Raw genomic sequence first — 23938 nt, forward strand, 5'->3', positions numbered from 1 at the left:
CATGAATTCTTCTCATACAGAATTGGGCATATTGAAAGCAAGTTGTTTCTGGTGAGGTTTCTGATGATCAGGAATCAGGACGTAGTAGCCCTAAAGTTAACAGTCTTGTACCCACCATCCTCAAAACCAAGACAGCATAGTTTACTTTCAAAGTAAAAGATAGTTACCATATCCTTCAATCCATAAAGCATTTCACTGTGAAATGATTCATGTCGACTCTGCATAATTCTTCTTATACATAATTCACTTCCAAGTGAGATGAGGGACGAGTATAAAACATGCATTATTTGAAATATGCTCAGTATGAAAAGGCAGAACTTTATAATTTATCTTAAAAGAAAGAGTAAGTTCCAGGAGCTTTTTATTGTTTGAATAATAGAACACATAAAACCAGGCAGAGAAGTCCCTAAGGAAATGATGGTCATGTTCCACTGTTATTTGCCCTTTGGTCCTTCATCTTCTAAGCACTTATTATATTTTCTTTTAAGGACATTAGATATTTATTTTGATCACAAATGCAATCCGAGTGTGAATACATAAATGTGGCATCTTTTATTCCCCCCCTCCACGTTCCTTTAAATAGAAAAAAGTGCTAAATGTCTCTTCATAGCCTATTTGGCCACAGTTGTTCCACCTATGGTTTTAAAAACAGACTGCAACTTGATCTTCTGAAATCTTTCTTGAACTACAGCTCATTCTGTTAAAGAAATCCTGGGAAAAAAGTTCTACTGATATTGTCGATAGTCTCCAAAAGGTGAGGATGGTAACTGGGTGGAAGGCAACTGGGAGGGGTCTTCAGCAAACTGAGGACCTGCAATTAAGAAATAAAAATGATTCTTAAATAACCTGAATGTTATATAATTAAAAAAGAACAAGTCTCTGTATAAAGTAAACCAATCAACTAAAAAAATTATGTGCTACACTAGAGCTGTAATCTGAATTTCTTTTTAGACCTGCCTATTTCCCTCAAGAGGTCTGGAAAACCTTCAAATTTGTTGTAACATAACAGATGTCTTCCATTTTTTTCCAGAATGAACAGCTCTCAAATGTTATGCCAGAAAAATCAGATGGATTCATTATAGCAAAAAGCAATACTCGAGGTTTTATTTTGGTTGAGGAAGGTAGAGGTACAGGGGATTCAACTCAAGGGCACTTGACCACTGAGCCACATCCCCAACCCTATTTTGTATTTTATTTAGAGACAGGGTCTCACTGAGTTGCTTTAAGCCTCGCTTTTGCTGAGGCTGGCTTTGAATTTGTGATCCTCCGGCCTCAGCCTCCCAAGCCACTGGGGACTACAGGCATGCACCACTGTGCCCGGTAATACTCAAGTTTTTAAAGCAATTGTAATAACAAGCTGACATGTATCAATATTGGAAAAATCTCTCCCACCTCTTCACACATTTTTCAGTAGCTATTTAAAATTATTTTACAAACTGGGAGCAGTAATGCACGCCTATAATCCCAGAGATTCGGGAGGATGAGGCAGGAAGATCACAAGTTCAAGATCAGCCTGGGCGCCAATCCCAAAAAACCAAAGGCCAAATGTTTTCTCTGAGAAGTGGATGCTCATCCATAAGGGAGAAGAGGGGAGGGGATATTGGGAGAGAAAGATGGTGGAATGAGATGTGCATTATTACCCTATATACGGGTATGATTGCACAAATGGTGTGACTCTACATCATGTACAACCAGAGAAATGAAAAGTTGTGCTCCATTTGTTTTAAAAGAAAGATCAGCCTGGGCAACTTAACAAGACCCGTCTCAAAATAAAAAATAAAAAGGGCTGGGGATGTAGCTCAGTGGTAAAGCAGCCCTGGGTTCAATCCCCAATACCATACACACATACACTCAGAATTATTTTCACCAAGTTTAAGTACTTAGCCATGTTTTAAAAGAATTCAGTAATCCAATTTATATAACCAATTAAGTATGGAATAAATGAAATAGGAAGATATCCCCTAGCTTGCTATAGAACTAAGTCTTAGTTTAGTTTTCAAAGGATGAGGGGGCCTGGGAACTAAGAAAAAATGTGACACAGTGGCGCATGCCTGTAATCCCAGAGGCTCAGGAGGCTGAGGCAAGAGGATTGCGAGTTTAAAGCCAGCCTCAGCAAAAAGTGAGGGTCTATGCAACTCAGTGAGACCCTGTCTCTAAATAAAATACAAAATAGGGCTGAGGATGTGGCTCAGTGGTGGAGTGCCCCGAGTTCAATTTCCGGTACCACTCTCCCCGCCAAAAAAATATACATAGAGGAATAAACAATCTTTTTTACTTTAGGGAAACTGAAACAGGCAAAAACATCTAGGGGGGAAAAAAGAAGTAAAATGGTAAAATTCCCTGAATCTTTCTAAGTACTTCTACTCTAATGATACATTTTTATTTCACTATAAAAGCAATATCTGTTCATATCCGAAAACCTGAGAAGACACTGAATGGAAAAAGACAAATCAAAGATAATCACTGTTATCATTTAGATACAGGTCTAGCTAATCTCTTTTTCATTATTTTAAGAACTTACTTTCTTTTTTGGTTTTGTTGTTTTGCAGTGTTGTGGGCTGAATAGCCAGGGATTTGTGCCTGTTGGGCAACTGCTCTATCACCGAGTTACATCCTCGGCCCCCCACCTTTTTAAAATTTTGACTTTGAGCCAGGGTCTTGTAAAGTTGCCCAAGCTGACCTTATACTTGCAATCTTCACAAGTTACTAAGATGTGTAAGTTAATTAGAAAAATATGATTACTTCTCAAAGATCTTCCCCCTATACAACATTTTAAAAGCATATCTCTTGTCTAAAAATAAATGTGCCACTTTTAGGTTGCTTCTATATAAATGCTGAATTTTGATTACTCAAAAGGAGATTCCCTCTGAGGAAAAAAGCTTAAAGCAAAGTAACCAAGGCTAATCTCTATCTATAAGAGTTTTGTTATATCCACATCTGAATTTCTGAAAAAATCAAATTCTCCTGATGTTTCATGTGAAGTCTTTTTTTTTAATTTTATTTTTTTAGTTGTAGGTGGACACATACCTTTGTTTTATTTTTATGCGGTGCTGAGGATCGAACCCAGTGTCTCACACATGCCAGGCAAGCGCTCTACCTGAGCCACAACCCCAGCCCTCATGTGAAGTCTTTTACACACAAAAAAACTAAAAAGCAAAATTAGAACATGACCATCATAATAGACTGTTAAAACAGAAACATAAAGTGAGATGGTCATCTAGATCATCCCACTGGTAACTAATGAGCAGTGCTCTCAAAAACTGTGCCAAAAAGATACTAATCTCTCCCTCAGTGCTTCAGGGAAATCAAATCAAATTGGGAGGTATGATCTATTCCTGATTCTATGCTGATTCTTTTCCAAGCTCCAAAAATAATTTTCATCATGTCTCACTATTCTGCCCATTTCCTTCCCCAAACCCTCATATCTCTGCTTCCTTCCAATATCAAGGAATATTTCCATTTTAACCCTGAAATTTTTAACAGTTATAATAAACTGTACAAGTTAATGGCTGAGTAGATATTCCATGACCATGGAATGATCACTGAATCCACAATTTAACTTTTTCCCTATGCAACAGACAAGAGGAACAATCAGCAACAAATTACATGACCAATTTCTCAAAGAGACTTTCCTTACAATCCTAACGCTACCCTCCAAAATATAAGCTACCTTCTACTACTCTACATTTTATTTTCTTCAAAACAAGCAATATTGTTTTAAATAATCCATTGAACTGTTAATGTTACCCCAAGAGAATGTAAGTCTTCAAGAGTAGGTAAGGGCTGTCTTTTCTTTCTTTCTTTTTTTTTTTTTTTTGTGGTACTGGGGATTGAACCCAAGGATGTTCTACCACTAAGATACATTCCCAGCACTTTATTTTTGTTTGTTTGAATGTTTTTTTGCAGTGCTGGGGACTGACCTTTTTTTATTTTTTGAGACAGGGTCCCACTAATTGCTGAGGCTCGCCTTGAACTTGTGATCTTCCTGCCTCAGCCTCCCAAATAGCTGGTATTACAGGCATGAACCACTGGGCCCAGATAAAATGACTAGAAATTTCTTAGAATAAGCAAAGAAGCACCGATAAAACCCGAGAGCCATAAAGAAAGACCAACAGCAAATTAAAACGAAAGAATTTCTGTCAATGTGGTTAACTAAACATCACCAAATTTAGATTATGTTCATGTTCACTTTTTTAACTAGAAATTGAGCCTATTATCATGGTCTTCATGAATTTCAGCATGTTAATACCTAATGTAGAAATCAAACTATCCCATTTTAGCAGACAAAATATTCTTTCTTAACATTAGGAAACCAGGGAATACAGCTCAGTTGGTAGAGTGCTTACCTCAAATACACAAGGCCCTGGGTTCAATCCCCAGCACCATTAAAAAAAAAAAAAAAGAAAGAAAAAAGCTCATTTTTTTAAAAAAATAAAATAAAATTTAGGAAACCATTCCAAAGAGCTACGGTATTAAGAAGAAAGAAGACTCACCATTGGGAAACTGTGTAGAGGCAAATCTTGTCAACAAGATACCAGCTCCTTCAATTAAAGCTAGGAGAATGCCACCCATTGCAGCTGACCCAACCATGGCCACTGGACCATCTGAAGACAATAACAAAGAGATTACTTTAAACAAAAGTGCTATCTGTATGGCATTCCCATTCCCAAACTCTTTCTCATTGTCTAGGACCCACAGTCAGCAAACTATGGCCCACAGGTCTAATTCAGGCCACTGCCTACTTTTGAAAATAGGTTGTATCAGAACACAGCCATGTTCTTTCACTTATACATTAGCTATGGATGCTTTCACACTATGACAGCAGAGCTAATTCGTTGTGGCAAGGATCACAAAGTCCACAAAGCTTAAAATAATTACTATCTATCTGGCCTTTTACAAAAAAAGTTTGCTCACCCCTAGGCTAAACCACAAAGTCCAAAGGAATTCTGGTTTGCTCTCTGTCTCAAAGATCCAGAAGTTGTTTTTAAGCTTTTTATTCAATGTGGCAGGTACTATTATTAATTCTAGAGTAATGATGAAATCACAGTACAAAAAGTTTGGCAGACTGCCTGGTCATACAGGTAATAAATGACCTGAGCAGGACCTGTATGTAGTGCTCTTAACCATTCTCATGCACGGGTTAGAAATCCATGTTATATCCTCAAACATTCCAAATACATACCGTTACACTTTTTTTTCCCCCTCAAATGACCACATATATTCATGCTACATCAAATTAAGCAATGTTCATTTTTTATCTTACAGATGTCACTAAATTAAGACAGGAGAGGGCTTCCCAAAAAGTCTGTCTATAATGATTGCTTACTTCTTGCTGCCAGTATAGCTCCTGTTAAGGCACCACTAGTGATGGAGTTCCAGGGATCTTCTTTTCCTCTGACTTGAACCATACTACAATCAATCATAGAGAACAGGCCTCCCCAAACTGCAAAACTACCTATTTCATCATAAAAACAAACAAATACACATAAAATTTCTTTTAACCCTTAAACTGTTCATTTGAAACAACATTTACCACATTTGTGAAATTCTCACACTCCAAATATGTACAAACACTGAACAAAAGTCAGAATACTTTATCTTTATTTTTTTTTAAATATTTTATTTACATTTTAGTTCTCGGCGGACACAACATCTTTGTTTGTTTGTGGTGCTGAGGATTGAACCCAGGCCGCACGCATGCCAGGCGAGCGTGCTACCACTTGAGCCACATCCCCAGCCCCACTTTATCTTTTCTTTTTGGTGGTACTGTGGATCATTAGGCAAGGGATGACTTGCCACTCCAGTTACATCCTCAGCCCTAAATTTTTCCTTCTTTCTTTTTTTGGTACTATATATATTGAACCCAGGGGTGTTCTTCCACTGAGCCACCTCCTTGGCACTTTTTATTTTGAGATACAGTCTAAGTTGCTGAGGGTTTTGCTAAATTGCTGAGGCTGGGCTCAAACTTGGGATCCTCCTGCCTCAGTCTCCCAAGTTGCTAAAATTACAAGTGTATGCCACCACAGCTGCATTACAATTTTCACTTCTAAGGAATGACAAGTAAAAAGTTTTCTTATGTCTTAAGAAAACAGTTGTCTCCACTTGGCTATAATCTTTGTATGTGAATATAATTTCCATTTTTTCATCTCCCTTTTCTCAGCTTCTGAATAACCAAGTTTTATAAGCACAATGTAAGCACCAATGCTTGCACAATGAGTAAAAGAGAACCTTGGAGAAAAACCCAACCAGCTTGATCAGTTTCTCTCTTATGAAATCCTAACCCTTCAGATCACATTCTCTTCAACTTTACATTACTCCAGAAACTATTTATTACTGACTTGCCAACACACTGTTGTTTTGTTTTTTCTGGAGCAGGGAAAGGGAAAAAAATTTTTAAACCCTGAACATCTGAAGGATAGACACAAGATTCTCAAGTATATGCAATAATTCAGTTAACTTTCCCACACATAAATCAAGAACTTATAGGGATCCTAGTTTGTGACAAGATGTTAAACTAAAATCCTCACTAACAAAAAAATATATATATAATAGTTTCATCATCAAATTAACAGAAAAAAACAGACTAGAGTACAAATGGAAATACTGCTTACCTCCCAATTGTGGAGCCCTGGTTCTAATAGCTGTCAAACTCCCTCGTAGTCTGTGGTTTACTCCCTATCACAAAACAAAAGGAATTGGTCCAGATTACTACACATTAGATGTGTAAGACATTACTAACCTGCTAATGGGGATGTCAGAAATATTATCAAACTCCAATTTCCAGGGAAGATATATAAGACCAATCCCCTACTTACCACTGGAGAATTTCGAAAACCTTTGATTGCTTGAAAGATACCACCACCTATGGTACCCATCGTAAAGGCCCCACCACAGTCATCCACAATTCGCCAGGGGCTAAGGACAGAGGAGGAAAAAAAATTACCTTATTTCTCATTCATAAGCCATAAAACTTTCTTTGCTAACACAATAAGGGATACAACAGATTCCAATTCAGGATCCACTGCAATCAGCAAATATGTGGTCTATAAAATATATACGTATGTATATATATATTTTATATATGTAGTTAGGCATGGTGGCCCACAACTGTAATCCCGGCTACTCAGGAGGATGAGGCAGGACCATGAATTCAAGGCCAGCCTGGGCAACATAGCAAGACTCTATCTCAAATAAAAAAATAAGAAAGGGCCGGGGGGACTGAGGATGTGGCTCAAGCGGTAGCGCGCTCGCCTGGCATGCGCAGGGCGCTGGGTTCGATCCTCAGCACCCCATAAAAAATAAAATAAAGATGTTGTGTCTACCGAAAACTAAAAAATAAATATTAAAAAAAAATTCTCTCTCTCAAAAAAAAAAAAAAAAAAAAAAAGGCTGGGGATATAGTTCAGTCATAGAGCAACTTGGGTCCAATCCCCAGTACAAATAATAATAATGTGTGTATATAGAGAGAGAAAGAGACAGAGAGACATATACACACACAAAGATAAAGGACACTGATAATATCCATATCTATTCAACCCCAAGTCATCTAAGCTAGAAGTAACAGAACTGGCATTAATTTCATATTCTTTAAAAATATTTATTTTCTAGTTGTAGTTGAACACAATACCTTTATTTTATTTATTTATTTATTTTTATGTGGTGTTGAGGATCAAACCCAGGGCCTCGCACATGCTAGGCAAGTGCTCTACTGCCGAGCTACAACCCCAGCCCCTAATTCCCTAATTTTAACAGGACTTTATTCATTCACTTACAATTACCAAATGTATTGTAAATCAGGCACTGTGCAAAAGCAAATAAACAAATACTCGGGAAATTATGCTGTAATTAACAATGCTGATTCAGTCTCTTAGAGATCAGGGTTAAGTTCTCCAGCTGCAATAAATTTCAAAGCTGAGACTCAGTGAATAGATTTAGTAATTACAGACAAAAACAAAATTTAAAAGTGTGCAGTTCTCCCCAGGCTTATGGAATCTAACTAAGCATTTGAAACTGTAGTCTACATGATATCCTTTTAACACACTGGAATAATATACAGTAATTTGAGGTTAAATTTGTAACCCAGCTTCCAAATGTAGCACCCTAACTCATGCAACACTAAAATCTGAGTAATTTGATAAGTAGAACAGAACTATTATTCTAAGAACCTGGCTTATAAAATTCTATGAGTAGTTAAATTCATTTTCTTTTATCTAGTCTCAAGGGAAAATCACTACAATGAGCTACCTGCTCTTAAGCTTATAAATTCAACAATACTTGCTGGTTGGAGATTGATAACTAGAATAGAACTAATATTCTAAGAATCTGGCTTATTAAAGTCTGTGAGTAGTTAAATTCACTTTCTAAGTCTAAGATTGTTTTTTTTTACCCTACGTAACATTACAATTAGTTGAAGCTGAAATAAATCAGCATTTAAAAAAATGGATAAAGCCAGGCATGGTGGCAGACACCTATAACCCCAGCAATATGGGATGCTGAGACAGGAGATCACACGTTTCAGGCCAGCCTCAGCAATTTAGTGAGGCCCTAAACAAGTCAGCAAGACCCTATCTCAAAATAAAAAATAAAAAAAGGACTGAGGATAGCTCAATGTTGTAAAGCACCCCAGAGTTCAATCCCCAGTACTAAAAGAGGAAAAAAAAAAAGATAAAAACAGCAGGCTTCAGATCAAAGAGCAGTTACAGTATTACAAGAGAATATCTGAAACAAAGGCAAGATGGAAACAGTTTGTGACTGTCTGGCTAAATCAAAAATGTTCCTACAGCAAAGTGATGGGCTGCAGAGGATAAAACCGACTCCACAAGAATATAAATATCAGGTAAACACAGGCAAGAGAGAACCAGTAAATTGACTGACGTCCTAGTTCAGTGGTAGAGCGCTTGCCCAGCATGTGTGAGGCACTGGGTTCGATTCTCAGCACCACATATAATTAACTAAAAAAAAAAAATTTAAAATAGAACCAGTAACTAACAATGATAAGATTAAAAGTATCATCCATATTTTAGGCAACCACTTATGCAAATACAATCAATGAATTCCAAAAATGCTAAGTTCTTTTCCTTTAGAATCCATAATATTTGACTTCGTAAAAGAACATTCCTGTCTCCTCTGCATCTCAGATTAAAAAAGAGGTTCATACAGAGATTAAGTCACTTGTTTAAGATCATATAAGCAGCAATTAGTAAAACCAATTAGAGTACAAAATCCAGTACTCTAAAGCCCCCCTATCTTTCCACTAGCCTAAAGGTTTGGTTTGGTTTTGATTTTGGTACTGGGGATTAAACTCAGGGGCACTATACCAATGAGCCACATCCCCAGTCCTTTTTATTTTTTTAAATTTTGAGACAGGGTCTCACTAAATTGATGAGGCTGGCTTTAAACTTAAAATTGTCCTGTCTTGCCTCCCTAGCCCCTGGTATTACAGGCTAGTGCTACCACACCTAGCAGCCTAAAAGTTTTTGAAAAAAGAACTATGATGATTAAGCCCAAATGCTATATTAGACAGTGCTGGAGATAAGGAAAGCAATTAGGAAGTTATTATAAAAGGCCTTAAGGCATCAAATAATATCCTAACAATAAAAATTGAAAGAAAGGCAGAAATTTCGAAAGAATTCATACTGCACATGTGGAAGGTGGGCAGTGGAGGGAGGAAAAAAAATGCTAATAATTTAAGATTGGATGACTTGAGAGGTTGCTTCAGGACTATATTGCATGGTAGGCAAGTGCTCTACCACAGAGCCACACCCACAGCCCTGAATATCATTATTTTTATAAGATGATTAACTCAAGGAAATTACTATACCTGCCCCCAACCATATCCAACAGCAATTTACAATGTGCTGAGCTCTGCATATAGAAGCACAATACACAAAGGGGGATAACTGTCTTTGATGAGGTAAGTGAGGAGCCAGGCAGTGCTTAAATAAAGTAACAGGGTTATTGCTAGCAAGGTAATAATTTAAACTCCTAGGCACTTTCACAACTTGAGGATACTTTGGTTCTTGTTCTTACACACACACACACACACACAGGTGCGGGCGCGATTAACCCAAATATCAAGATATAATTTTTCACTTATGACCTCAAAATCTTTAAGCTCTGATAACCTGAGACCTCTAACAGGTACTACATAATTTTACAATGATCTATTTATGTGCTTGACTTATTCGTCCTTTTTTAAAATATATAACCAATTGCTAAGCACAGAGTTTTCACTCAATAAAAGGTGAATGAATGAATTTCTGTTTATGGCTTTTTAGAGAACATCCAACCATCTTTTTCTACTTCCCAGATATTTTTTTCCTCAAGAGAGAATTCCAAGCAGGAAAACGATGCTCTGGCCTAATGAGAGCTTATCCAGACCCCGTGGTTGAAATCTATGTTCCACTCATTTGATATGCTTCACCTTGTGGACACGTCACGATACAAATAAGGACTCAAGAATGGCACTTCCAGAGGGCGTGGTGATGCACGCCTGTAATCCCAGCGATTGGGGAGGCTGAGACAGGAGGATCGCCAAGCTCGAGAGCGGCCTCGGGGAACTTAGTGAGCCCCTCAACAACTTAGCAAGACCCTGTCTCAAAACAAAATAAATAAAAAGGATTGGGGTGTACTACAGCTCAGTGGTAAAGCGCCCTGGGTTCAATCCTCAGTACCAAAACAGAAAAAAGAATGGCACTCGCTCAGAGGTCTATTTTTCCCTTCTTTCATGCAGGCACTGAACAAAACAAGGCGTCTGGAAGCGTCCAAGGTCACCTCAGTGGGTCAGCGGGCAGAGAGGATTACTGCTGACCCCGCACAAAGTCGACGCTCTCAGCCTCGGGGGGCGGTTCCCAGGCTCCATCCTGTCCAAGCCAGGACCGATCTCCTCACCATCCACCGCAAGGTCACTGGAGTCTTGGGGTGGGGGAGCACAGGACCGAGAAGCCAACTGGCTGCCCACATCCGCACTGCCTGCGGTTATCAAGCCCACGTCGACGAGCTGCGCCTGGGTTTGGTTGGCACCTCGGGAGACTGAACAGGGGAAAACGAGGGCCGAGGGCAGAGGGATAAAGAAAAGCAAGGGCAGCAGATGAAGCTCACCAAGGCTCTCTCGCATACTCCTCCATCTTGACTCCAGCCGCGCGGGCGAAGCCGGGCAAGCTGGGCGGAAACTGACCCCAGCGGCGGAAGTGATCCGAGAGGAGGGCGTTACGGTCTACGGGGATTGGTTCACCGCTTCCCTTCGCAGCCAATGGCAATCGGGGCTCCTGGGGGCAATGCGTGGGCGGGGCCCAGGCCGGGCTCAGTGGGACTAGCCCCGCCCAGGTCCTCGAAGGCTGTGGGTCTGGGTTGTGTAGGCGAAGAGCTGCCAAGTGGCAGAGTTCAAATTACTCAGTCACTGAAGTTCCGTGGCCTGAGATAAACCTGATATTATTCCGCTAGTGTTCATCAAGCTTCGTAAATACTTTACGGTTCCTTTTTTTTTCTTTTGAGATACTGGGGATGGAACCCAGGGCCGCGCACTTGCTAGGCAAGCATTTTACCACTAAACAGCATCCCTGATCCTTTTAATTTTTTTAGATTTTGATACAGGGTATCACTAAGTTGCCCAGACTAACCTCCTACTTGTGATCCTTCTGCCTCAGCCTCCCCAGTTTCGTCGCTGGGATTATAGGCATGAGTCACCAGACCCTTCTGATGCTGCTGCTGCTGCTTCTCCTTCTACTTCTTCTTCCTCTCCCTCCTCCTTCTCCTCTTCCTTCTCTTTCTTCATTTCTTCTGTAAATTGTGAGTTAATGCTATCTAATTCATTGTGAACTGTGAATCTCTTAGCAGCTACACACGCTCCTTTAGGGGAGACGCTGTCTCATTGCCTTATAATCACAGTGCCTGAAATGTAATAGATGCTCAATAGACGTTTCTGAAATTGAACTGCTTGAGCCTGCTGAAAAGCCATGACCAATTGGACCTTTGATTTGAGGGACTTGACTCCAGAGCCTCTTCTGAGCCTCCCCACTAATGATCACAAAAAGGCATGAGAAATTTTATCCCTGAGAAAAGAAACTAAAATGATGGGTACCCATTAGATTGTTTTAGCTAACAGTCAGCAAAAAATAATCATGCGATGGTTGTGGAAGGAGTTCTGTATTTTTGTCTTTAAAATGTATACATTTTTTGTTTCATGGAAAAGTCAACGTAATAAATAGAAGACTTCAATGAAAAGTGAGGTTCCCTCCATTGGCTTGGAAATAACTTAAACACATGGATTAAACCCTTAATAGAACTAAAGATTAGCAGTGTCTTATATATGTGAGAAGAACAGTTCAGACTAGCCATCTGATATGGATATATACATTCCAAAGGCGGCCTGTTTGGATTGTGTGACTGTCATTAAGAATACTTAAATCTAATTTATTCTACAAGCTGGAGAGAATAGGGGAGAGAGACAGTATGAGACTAGAAGGAGGAATTCAGAGAGCAAGTATTTAATCAGCACTCCAGACATAAATATTTCAATGACTAGAGATTGGCACTCTCATGGGGCAAGGATAATTTTTCTGGCCTCACAGTCAGGTGGGGTGGGGGAGACTAAGTTTCTTTTCTTTGCTTCCTAAAGGAGCCATGTGTAGTTGCTGAGACCTTCATAGTTCACAACCAATTAGGAGGTGTTAATTCACAGTTGACAGAGATCTTTGCTCTTCCTTGGTCTCAATTTTCAAGCTCTTCCATCCTCTTATTCCTTATTCATTATGCAATCTTCTAATTATGATTTGGTTTCTGAATATATTTCCATATAGGAGTTAATTCCTGGGCCCATGCTTTTAATTATTCTTGTCTTTCTGGTAGTTAATATTGGTTTCTACATCTGCTTCTTTTGAACTTGATTCTTTTGACTCAGTCACCAGGAATAGTCCAGGTTCTCCAGAGATATAGAACCAATAGTAGATAGATAGATAGATAGATAGATGATTAAAAAGAATGAGAAACTGAGTCATGCAATGATGGAAGATGAGAAGTCTCATGATCTGCATTTGTAAGATGAAGACTCAAGAAAGCTGGCAGGATAGATTCGCCCAAAGCCAAAGGCCCAAGAACCAGGGGAGTCAATGGTATAAATCCCAATTTGAAGGCAGGAAAAGATGATATGAGGTATCCCAGATCAGCAATAAGGCAGAAAAAGAAGGGAGATTTCCTCCTCCATCTCTGATTCTATTTAGGCTCTTAGTGGATGATGTCCAATCCCATCAGGAAGAATAGTCTCCTGAGAGTCCACCAATTCAAATGCTGTTTCCCATGGGGAACATCCTAACAGACATACCCCCAAACAATGTTTAATCTGGACACCCTGTGGCATAAGATTAACCATCACAATGCTGGTGCTCAGAGTTTACAAAGCTGAAATCCAGATTCTAGCCTGTGGTTTTTCCAGCTGACTATTTCCTTTAGAGTAGCTATCCCTACTCTAAAGGAAATTACTGTTCTGGGAGACCCTCCTTAAGTGACTTGTAAACACTCTTAGACTTTTCCCTCTCTGTTTTCTTTACTTTCATTTTCTTCCAGTGCTGGGAATCGAACCCAGGATCACCACCATGCTAGGCAAGTACTCTACCACAGAGCTACACCCCCAGCCCAGCTTTGTTCTTTTTTTTTTTTTTTTTTTTTTTTTTGTGGTAGTGGGGTATCAGGGATTGAACTCAGGGGCACTTGGTCAATGGGCCACATCCCCAGCCCTATTTTGTATTTTATTTAGAGACAGGTTGCCAATGTCTCGGCTTGGCACAGAATCACGAGCCACCACACAGCTTTGTAGATTCAAACAGCAATTCTTTATTCCCGAACTCACACCGGCCTCCACACACGCTCTGGGGCAGTCCCAGTTCTCCTCCGCCCAATTCACCTACTCCACGAGGCTTTCTTCCCAAAATACTTTCTGAATCTCACGAGAACTCAAAGGGAGCTCAGGTAGCAGGAACGCCCTATTTCCAGCAGCAGTAATCCTCAACATCGAACTTCCCTAAAACCCAAGGTCTTAAACTGGGAACGCCCTAAACCCAAGGACCGGGATACTATACTTCCTCAAACTGCAGGATACACCCTAATCCTGGATCCACCCTCGTCCTTGAGTAGGGTCATCTTTCTCAAACACACATGCAAGGTCACAGCAAATTTAACATGGGGTACGCTGGCAAGGAAATCGATGCGTCATTCCTACTTGGTAATGGCCCTCAGCAACAGGTCTCACTGAGTTTTTTAGTGCCTTGCTTTTGCTGATGCTGCTTTGAACTCTCGATATTCCTGCCTCAGCCTCCCATGCCACTGAGATTACAGGAGGGCGCCACCGGCACCCAGTTGTTTTTTTTTTTTGTTGTTGTTGTTGTTGTTATTTCGTTTATGGTACCTGGGATTGAACTCAGGGGCACTCCACCACTGAGCCACATCCCCAGCCTTATTCTTGTATATTATTTAGAGACAGAGTCTCACAGAGTTGCTTAGTCCCTCACCATTGCTAAGGCTGGCTTTGAACTCATGATTCTCTTGTCTCAGCCTCCCATGCCGCTGGGATTACAGGCGTGTGCCACTGAGCCTGGCTCAGCTTGTTCATTTTTAACTGCAACAGGTAACAGGATTATTTTTTCCTGGGAAAGCCTGGGACTTAGGCTTTGTTGAAGAACATGTCACCTTTCCCTCAAAAATATCCTTGGTTCCAGGGTGTTGAATCAAGAAACCTTTTGGAATAAAAGATCTTGGTACTCTAATCTCTAAGCCTGAGGGATTTCAGTGGTCCTCAGTGAAGAAACAGTGATAAGAAGGGATGATGAAAGAAAGCAGTGGAGGTATTTGAGAGAAAACCCACCATGAATGTGGGGGGAGTTGGAGTTGGTGATTCTAAACACCAAGGTGAGTTTTATCGAAAGTTTTCAAGTATAGATAGAACTCTTTCTAGAACCCTTTGTGATCAGATACTGGTGGGATGGACATTTTCAGAATCTGCCTCTCCTGACCACTCAGTACTTGAGTTGACTTAGAAGTTCCTGAACCTCAATAGATTGAGTTCTGTTGAACCAGAGGCTACTGTGGCCTAAAGAGTTCCACCTACATCCCAGGTCAGGTATGTGCCCCATCCCCAGTCTTGCCTGGTCAAGTCACCAAAAAACTAGCTTGGCACAGTTAAGTGAGACCTTAAGCCATAGCCAGTTCTTGGGTTTGGAGTTCTAGTCTGTGACTAGGGCCAATCTGGCGGGCAGAGGGGTTTTAGCTTAGCCCACGTAAAGGTGGGGACAATAATCTCTTGTCCCTTTTCAGCCATTTTTCCTCTCCTGGTTCTCCTTTCAGGAAGCCTGTAGTAGGACTTGTGTTATCTCAGAGCTCCCCTCCAACACTTCTGCTCATATCAGGAGTGTTAGAACAGCCAAGTGGCTGGCTTCCAGACAAAGACTGCTGCTTCCTTCTAGAGAAACTACTCACAACCCCCAAAAGAGAACCGGTGTCACCAGGTGAGGTGGAACATACCTGTAATCCCAGTGACTCTGGAGACTGAAGCAGGAGACTCACAAGTTCAAGGTCAGCCTCAGCAATTTAGCAAGGCCCTCAGTAACTTAATGAGACCCTGTCTCAAAAAATAAAAAAGGGCTGGGGATGTCACTGGGTTCAATCACCAGTACCAAAAAAAAAAAAAAAAAAAAAGAAAAAAAAAAAAAAGAAAGAAAGGAGAGAGAGAGAAACCAGTGAAAAAAAAAATCTCTTTTGTGACTTACTTTGGCCCCTGCTTTAGTTATATTTACATCAGAGCATATCTATCCATCTGTATATCTATATCCTTATATGTAAATACATATGTATGTATGAAAGAACTATATAGCAAGAATTGTTGAGTGCTTACTTCATGCCTGATGCTGCTACTGTTAGTACTTTGTATGTGTTATCTTATTTAATGCCGCAGTCTTGGCTGGGCACAGAATCACGAGCCACCACACAGCTTTGTAGATTCAAACAGCAATTCTTTATTCCCGAACTCACACCGGCCTCCACACACGTTCTGGGGCAATCCCAGTTCTGCTGCCACCCAATTCACCTACTCCACGAGGCTTCCTTCCCAAAATGCTCTCTGAATCTCACGAGAGTTCAACAGGAGCTTAGGCAGCAGGAACGCCCTAATTCCAGCAGCAATAATCCTCAACATAGAACTTCCCTAAAATACAAGGTCTTAAACTGGGAACGCCTTAAACCCAAGGACTGGGATACTTCCTCAAACTGCAGGATACACCCTAATCCTGGATCCACCCTCGTCCTTGGGCAGGGTCACCTAACATGCAATGTCAACAGCGAAATCATTAACATGGGGTACGCTGGCAAGGAAATTTCCTACTTGGTAATGGCCCTCAGCAATTTAACTTAATATCTCCATAACTCTACGAGACAGTATTAGGTAAATACTTTTAATATCCTAATTTTCCATTTCCTATGCCTCAGAAAGGTTAAATAACCTACCCAGGGTTACACAACTCATTTGAACCCATATAATTTGACTCCAGAGCCTGTGATCTTGTCCACTATACTATACTACCACCCTATATTCCAGAAGATGTGACTTTCCTGGGGAATTCCAGTCTCATTAAGAGCCACCTAAGCCTTAGTTAAATGAGTCTGGATCCTCACTATCCCTCTCCCATCCCACCAAAATTTTCCTTTTGTTTTTGCAGTCCCATGGATTGAACTCAGGGCCTCACATGTACTAGGCAAGTGCTCTACCAGTGAGCTACATCCCCAGCCCCCACCATATATTCAACTGGAACTTAAGAGTCTCTTTCTTCTTTTTTCCCTCTCCACACAACATGCTTAATTTTCTGTGAGGAATAGGCCAAGCCAGAATCTCCTGACCCCCAGGATGAATTTGTTTCAGATGGAAGAGGATTCTGAGCCTGGGCAACCATGGCCACCATACCTGTGTGGCCCCTGGTGGCAGGGCCTGGAGGAAGCTATACAGTCCCAGCTGTGGTGCCTTTCAAGGGAAGATATTCCAAATCTAAAAGCAGTCTCAGGGGTCCCTGGGAATCTAGGGATCCAAGAGCTTCAGAATGTTATGTCAGCTGTTTGGAACTACGGGATCTGAGGCAGAGAAGTTACCGGGGTTCATGTGTAGACACCTTTGGTTAGGAGACCATTGTTAGCAAAAATAACTGAAACAGGAGCAGACCTCAAGTGAATCAGCAAGCAGTCTTTATTAAGGATGGATGCAACAGCACATTTTCAGGGGAGAAAATGGCAACTGTTTACAAGAGGGGAGGGGTCTGTTTTTATAAGTCTTAATGAGAGTTAATCCTAACAGACTGTTTAGTGTGACTTAATCATTAGAGACTTGGGACGTGCTGGTTGGGCAGTCTTTAAAAGGTTAAACTGCTCTGTACTAAATTTGGTCACGCAGCGCTCCTCATTGTGTAGGTTAAAAATCTAACTCAGGGAAAAAGCTGTGAAAGCTTGAAACTCACTGTTACTGGGATGAAAATCCAGAGCTCAGAGCCCAGAGCCCATTTGTTTGCCTTCCCCTCCAGGACCTGTTGCTGGGAAAGGATGAAAGACTAAAGCCCAGAGCCTAATGATTACCTCCTTCCTCCCTGGCTCAGTGTCACTGGGAAAGGATGAAAGTCCAGGACCCAGGGCCAAATGTTTACCTTCTCTCTCCAGAGACCCATTGTCACCATTGTCCTCCCTTCTCCCTGGGGACTGTCATTCCCCTTTTCTTGGGGGATGTTATTTTCCATATCCTTCAGCCATGGATTTTGCCCTTGTGTCTAGAAGCTGTCTAGAAATTTTTTTGGTTGTTTTTTTGTTTGTTTGTTTGTTTAGTGCATTCTAGAACAGGGACTACTAGGCTCGGGGGAGAAGGCCACTGAAACCAAATGGTACAGAGGCTGATCCCGGGACTGAGATAGTTATGTGCATTCGGTCCCTGCTTCCTCTTCAGGGAACAATGAACATTACTGGCAAAAAGCCTGAGAGAGAAGAATCTCAGGAAGCTGAAGAGCTGCTCTCAGCTAATTGGGGATTAGAGGTTGGCTAGGGGGGCTTCACAGCCTGGGGTCCCAGAAGATGATGCCTCTTCCAGGTAACAGTGAGAATGAATTAAAATTAATGCATCTTCCTTTTTAGGACTCCTAATAGTTCCTAATAGTATCTTTTGCTTTTTTTTTTTTTGCCCTACAGAATAACTAATTTTTTTACCCCATTAAATTATACATTTTTGGCCAGGTACAATGACACATGCCTGTAATCCCAGCTACTTGGGAGGTTGAGGCAGGAAGATTGCAAGTTTGAGGCCAGCCTCAACAACTTAGTAACACCCTGTCTCAAAAAGTAAAAAGGGCTGTGAATTTAGCTCAGTAGTAGAACATGCCTGGGTTCAATCCCCAGTACTGCAAAAAGAAAACAAAGGGAAATATATATACATTTTTAAGAGTGTTGTAATTATTTTGTATCCCTCTATCCATGGTGCCTAGCAGGGTGATATATATATTTAGTAGTATCTGAATAAATGCTTGAATGCATGAATGGGAACTAAGTGAGAAAATGTGTGTGCATGTGTGTGTGTATGGGTGTGTACTGAGGGTGGTTATTGCTGGAGGAAAAGAGGAAAGAAGAGGTGGGTTGAACAAAAAGGACCTAGGATAAGAGTAAGTATAAATAATTCTAAAACTTCAAATTGGCTGAGCTCTGTGGCACATGCCTGTAATCAGAGCAGCCCAGGAGGCTGAGGCAGGAGAATTTCCAGTACAAAGCCAGCCTCAGCAACTTAGTGAGGCCCTAAGCAACTTAGCAAGACCCTGTGTCTAAATAAAATATAAAAAAGGCTGGGGATGTGGCTCAATGATTAAGCAACCCTGCACCAATGTACCAGACAATTCCTGGTACTAAACAAAATAATACGGGGCTGGGGATGTGGCTCAGGCGGTAGCGCGCTCGCCTGGCATGCGTGCGGCCCGGGTTCGATCCTCAGCACCACATACAAAGATGTTGTGTCCGCCGAGAACTACAAAATAAATATTAAAAATTCTCTCTCTCTAACTCTCTCCTCTCTCACTCTCTCTTTAAAAAAAAAAAAAAAAAAAAAAAAACAAAATAATACAAAACAATAAATAAATAAATACTATGTTTCTCTTGTATCAGCTAAATGTTTTCATAATAATGTCAATTTAATGTCCATAACAATCCTACAAGGAGCAGGGGAAGTTGTTATTTTACTGACAGGAGAAGCTAAGTCTCAGAGGAGAGGAAAATTTTCCCAAAGTTATATGACCAGAAAACAGCAATACCAGGTCTATTTGTCTGAAGAGTGCAAGCTCGTATCTCTGCAACCACACTGCTGTCCAGCCTCCTCGGTTGTGTGTTCCCATAGCCTCTGTACTTCTCTTTTGAGGCATTTTGCAGGCTTTTAATTAGTTAAGGATTATTTGTTATTATTTGTTTAATTTAAAAAATAACTGTCTTCACTGGTAGATCGTAGGCTCCCAAAGGACAAGGACCAAGTTGATTTACATTCTTATTTACATTCCCTGTTCTCAGAGCAGTCACCTGTCACATAATAGGCACTCAATAAATACATGTTTATCACGGCCAACCCCTAACTGTTGACTCTTACATGAAAACCCCTAGGGTTCTCTAGTCCTTTTCCATTCTCCCATCTACCTGCCTCACTTTTGTCCTCCATTCTCACCAGTCAGCACCTTTTTTGCCTAAGCTGGACTAGTGGGCATGAATGCCACAGCCAAGTTTTAGTCCCAGACGATCCCTGAACTCAGCAAACGCTGATCAAGTGACTGTCTCTCTCTGGCTTAGGATGGAAAGATGCCAGGAAAGATCGAAGCATCTACCCCGATGGTTTACACCAGGGCTTCTAGAAGGGATTTTGTGGCAGGAGGGAGGGGGGCAGGAGATTGAATGTCTGTGAGTTGCGCAGGGCAGCATGATGGATGAGTGGTGGAAAGCCCTTCGATGCAACATGCCAGAGCCGTTGCAATAGTATCTCTCCCAATGGCCCAGAATTGTATTTCTCTGAAGACATGTTAAATTGTGCTCTGGATTTATATGTGGGTGGCAACCTGCTGGCTCCTCCTTAATGCTCCCCAAGGAGGTCTTTCTACAGATGCCCCAGCAGAGGAAGAAAGATGAGAATGGACGGAGGGTGGAACCCTCTTCCCTAGAGCCTGGGGGCTCATGGAAACTGACAGCTCTTTAAGAGTTTCCAGAGTCCAGTAGATCCCACGCTGTTCCTCAAACAGACTTCCAGTTTTCAGTTTGGGTGCACTGTGAAAGGGGCTTATTCCTGCCCTCCACCCTCAACCCACACTGACCCCTGCCCTCTCTCTGGAGGTCAGACACAGCCTGTGATGCTCAGCATTCAGGTTCTCCTTGGTTTAAGAGAATGAGTAGGTGGAGCGTAGCATGGCTCCTCGTTAAAATCGAGTGTCTTTCCTGGGGCTATAAACACTTGGATGTCCCCCGCACATTACCAAATACAGTAGAAAGGAGTCAATGAGCCACACACGCTGGCCACAGCAACATCCACCTGGCAACAGAGAAGCAAAGTGCGTTTGACCAGGGCATGCCTTGGCTGGCCAGTTCCTGAACTCGCATGTCCTCGTCCTGCTTTTCTGGCTCTCCAGGCTGCGGTCCACTTCTTCCAGACTCCGCATTTTTGTCTCTCTTTCTCATTGCATGGCCCCCTTGTCTTTAAAAGGCTAAACTGCTCTGTACTAAATTTGGTCACGCAGCGCTCCAAGATTCCCTGGAATGTCCTCAAGTTTCAAACAGCTCTGACAGAGAGGCAGGCCCGCCCCCAGCTTGGGGATTGGCTTCTCCTTTCAGGGCAGGCAATTGCCGGGTCTTATTGGCCACTGGTTAGACCAGGCAGGGTCCGCTAGCCCTGGGCTGCAGGGAGGCTGCTGTGTCCACTGAGCACCTGTGGCTCGGCGGGGCCAAGGAGCTGCAGTCCTTGACCAGCTGGAGGTTTGCTCCTAAGCCCCACTTGGCTTCATCCAGATCTGCCCCCCTGACCCTTCCCTGCCCACCAGCACTCCCATAGCCCCGGCAAGAGCCGTAGCCCACTTTGCCAATATGTCAAAGGTAGCCAAGTATCGCCGGCAGGTGAGTGAAGACCCTGACATCGACAGTCTGCTGTCCACCCTGTCCCCGGAGGAGATGGAGGAGCTGGAGAAAGAGCTAGACGTGGTGGACCCAGATGGGAGCATTCCCGTGGGGCTGCGACAGAGGAACCTGACGGACAAACAGTCCACAGGCACATACAACCGGGAAGCCATGCTCAACTTCTGTGAAAAGGAGACCAAGAAACTTATTCAGAGGGAGATGTCCATGGATGTGAGTGACATACCCTGGAGGGAAGAGGGAGAAGGGAGGGCTGAGAACCCTGACTCCTTGGCTAGGATGCATCTTTCCTCAGAGGAACTGCTCTCGATGGCAAAGGATTAAATGCTTTAGAACTATCATCACTAGACTAGCAGTGTGAATCTCCTACCCCTAATTTCTGTTGTATAAGCAGAAGTTGGTATGCTGCAGGAATACAGCCTCTCACAAAACCAAACAGGGCTACCAGTAGAAAGGGAGCTGGGAGGTGTCCTTGAAGTATTTGTTGTCCAGTTGACTTCATCCCGGTCCCTGACATCTGTTTTCTCCTTCATGTTCATCTCATCCTATAGAGAGGAGGGATGCAAGAATAGAATGCTTGCAGTTTCCTGCCAGCTACCAAAGAAGAGAAGCTAAATCCTCCTTGTGAGACAAAGAGTCATCTTTCCCCTGACCTATGAGCTCCTCATAGCATAGGAACTATTCAGAGAAGCTTGGGTTGGGGAAGATGGGCTTCCCAAAGCCAGGATCTATGGGCTGGCACATGGCTTAACCCGAAAGCTTCCCTTTTATTCCCAGGAAGGGTGAGGTGCTGTGTCTTCCTTCCTTCCTTCCTTCCTTCCTTCCTTCCTTCCTTCCTTCCTTCCTTCCTTCCTTCCTTCCTTCCTTTTTCCACTCTCTGGAGAAGCCCGTTGAGGGACCATTCCCCCCCTTTTGGCATTCAGCCCTTTATAAATTAATTAAGTTGCTTTGCTAGGAATGCAGGAGGGAACAGAGGAAAGAAAGTAGTAACTGTTTGGGAGCATCTACCCACATCTAGGATGAAATGAAGCACGGCTTGCTTTCTGTTTTCCTGCATTGGCATGGAGGAATTATTTTTCTTCACCGTTTCTTTCATATATGAGTTTCCTTTGGACAAACAAAAGTGGCCTCCAATTGAGTCTGACTTTATGAGATGGCTTGGTCCATGGGGAAAAGGGCGCTAAGACTTTGCACTAGTTCTCTTCTTCTACTCAGCTCCGTCTCTTGCACAGTATCCATTACTTGAGAATTCTTGCAGGAAAAAGTTCATTTTCAATCCTTGTCTTTTGTTTTACTTCTATGGACACTGAGGCACGCAACATCAAAGTCACATTCATTCCCACAGAGAAACTGGGAATGTCTGCATGGAATGTCTGGCTGGATATGCAATTGTGTTGACTTCTTGTCAGAGTACCCTAGGGGACATGGTCCTGACTTCTCAAGAGTAGGAATAAGAAAGTAGGGAGGAGGAGAGAAGGGGTAGAGGTAAAATAAGTGAAGGAGGTGAGACTCTGTCTCTGTCCTGCCACCCACTGGGCCAGTGTTTAAGGCTCTGCCAAGAAGTGAGGAGAGTGTAGGAAGCCAGGGGATCCGGGTTGTTACCCTTGGGAGGGTGGTTGCCCCTGATGCAGTATGATAATGAAGAGTAAATGCCAAATCACTTATAGAAAAAAAAAATGACAGGATTTACTGCAAGGGCCTTCTGTCTCAGGACAGCTATCAGGAAATGTACAGAAAGAAATGAAATGCCACCAAAACTTTGGCAGCTCTGTGACTCCTGCCCTAGTCCCCAAACATTCTTTCTGGAGTTTGGCTCTGCTCTTCTCTCACTCTCAGTCCCTAGTCCCTGGGCCTATGGCTGCCTTGTGTCCAGTGGCTTCTGGAGGCTAAGGTCAAAGAGAACTTTTTTCTTTTCTTTTCTTTTCTTTTCTTTTCTTTTCTTTTCTTTTCTTTTCTTTTCTTTCTTTCTTTCTTCTTCTTTTTTAAACAATACTAGGGATCAAACGCAGTGCCTTGTGCATGCTAGGCAAGCGCCCTACTATTGAACTATACTCCAAGCCCTGAACAGAACAGGGCTTAGTAATGAAGGACAATGTTTAGGCCACAGAGAAGGCAAGTGACTCTTGTGCTCCTAGAACTTTCATTCTCCAGCTTTTCTGCTCAGCCAGTTAATACCGTGGCCTGCCTCCTCTCCCCTGCCCTGCTGCCCTCCCCCTTACCAGTTCCACACTTGATCCTGCAGACAGAGCCAGGGAATAAAGGAATAAAGGGTGGTGAATGTGTGTGTGTGTGTGTCCTCAGGTTAAGGAGCTGCCTTCAAGGGGTGGGGGTCGTGGCTTAGTGGCAGAGCACTTGCCTAGCATGCGTGAGGCACTGGGTTTGAATCTCAGCACCAATTATAAATAAATGAATAAAATAAAGGTCCATTAACAACTAAAAAAAAAAAAGGAACTGCCTTCAGGATCATGGAGTTAGGCTGTTCTGATCCTCATACTCCTACACAGTTCAAGGGCATTCACTGGCATAAAGGCTGGCTGGAGTTCAGGATGTATGCTGAGCAGCGGGCAGAAGTCGCATCTGCAAATCTGGGTGAATGGGAATGAACCATAAAAAAGTGACTTCTTTAACACCATTAGCAAAGTAGTGAGTGTGGGTGGGGTCAAGGACTTAGATTTAAATATCAGAGAAACCTGGTGTGACTACGAATGTCTCTCTTTTTATAATTTTTTAATTTTTCCCAGTGTTTCTTGAGAATAATAGCATCCACCTCATGGGACTGTTA

The 23938-nt window shown here is 42.1% G+C and overlaps 2 protein-coding genes across 6 annotated transcripts in view; one reads left to right on the top strand and one right to left on the bottom strand.

The window, feature by feature from the left end:
* Positions 1 to 344: 344 nt before the first annotated feature.
* TIMM17A (translocase of inner mitochondrial membrane 17A) lies at positions 345 to 11141 on the bottom strand. Of its 3 annotated transcripts, none has more exons than XM_081299378.1 (6): positions 11101 to 11141; positions 6816 to 6915; positions 6612 to 6675; positions 5327 to 5455; positions 4494 to 4604; positions 345 to 811 (listed from the first exon to the last, which is right to left on the bottom strand). In XM_081299378.1, exons 1-6 carry the CDS (start codon positions 11124 to 11126, stop codon positions 726 to 728), a joined length of 516 nt encoding a protein of 171 aa, XP_081155504.1. In that variant the 5' UTR covers positions 11127 to 11141; the 3' UTR covers positions 345 to 725. The 3 variants fall into 3 exon arrangements, with proteins under 3 accessions (XP_081155504.1, XP_081155505.1, XP_081155503.1); XM_081299379.1 differs by having other exon boundaries at positions 10774 to 11117; XM_081299377.1 differs by lacking the exon at positions 11101 to 11141 and adding an exon at positions 9821 to 9849.
* A 9733-nt stretch (positions 11142 to 20874) lies between these two features.
* LMOD1 (leiomodin 1) overlaps positions 20875 to 23938 on the top strand; it is a 43876-nt gene continuing 40812 nt past the window's right edge. For all 3 annotated transcript variants that reach the window (XR_014022573.1, XM_081298663.1, XM_081298662.1), the window contains exon 1: positions 20875 to 21369. Coding sequence is in view for 2 of the 3 variants with exons in the window: in XM_081298663.1 (XP_081154789.1) it covers positions 21109 to 21369 (261 nt within the window). In the remaining variant the exon portion in view is untranslated. The remainder of the gene's footprint in view (positions 21370 to 23938) is intronic.

The sequence above is a fragment of the Spermophilus citellus genome (genome assembly GCF_964194105.1).
Source record: "Spermophilus citellus genome assembly, chromosome: 6".
Classification (NCBI taxonomy): Eukaryota; Metazoa; Chordata; class Mammalia; order Rodentia; family Sciuridae; genus Spermophilus; species Spermophilus citellus.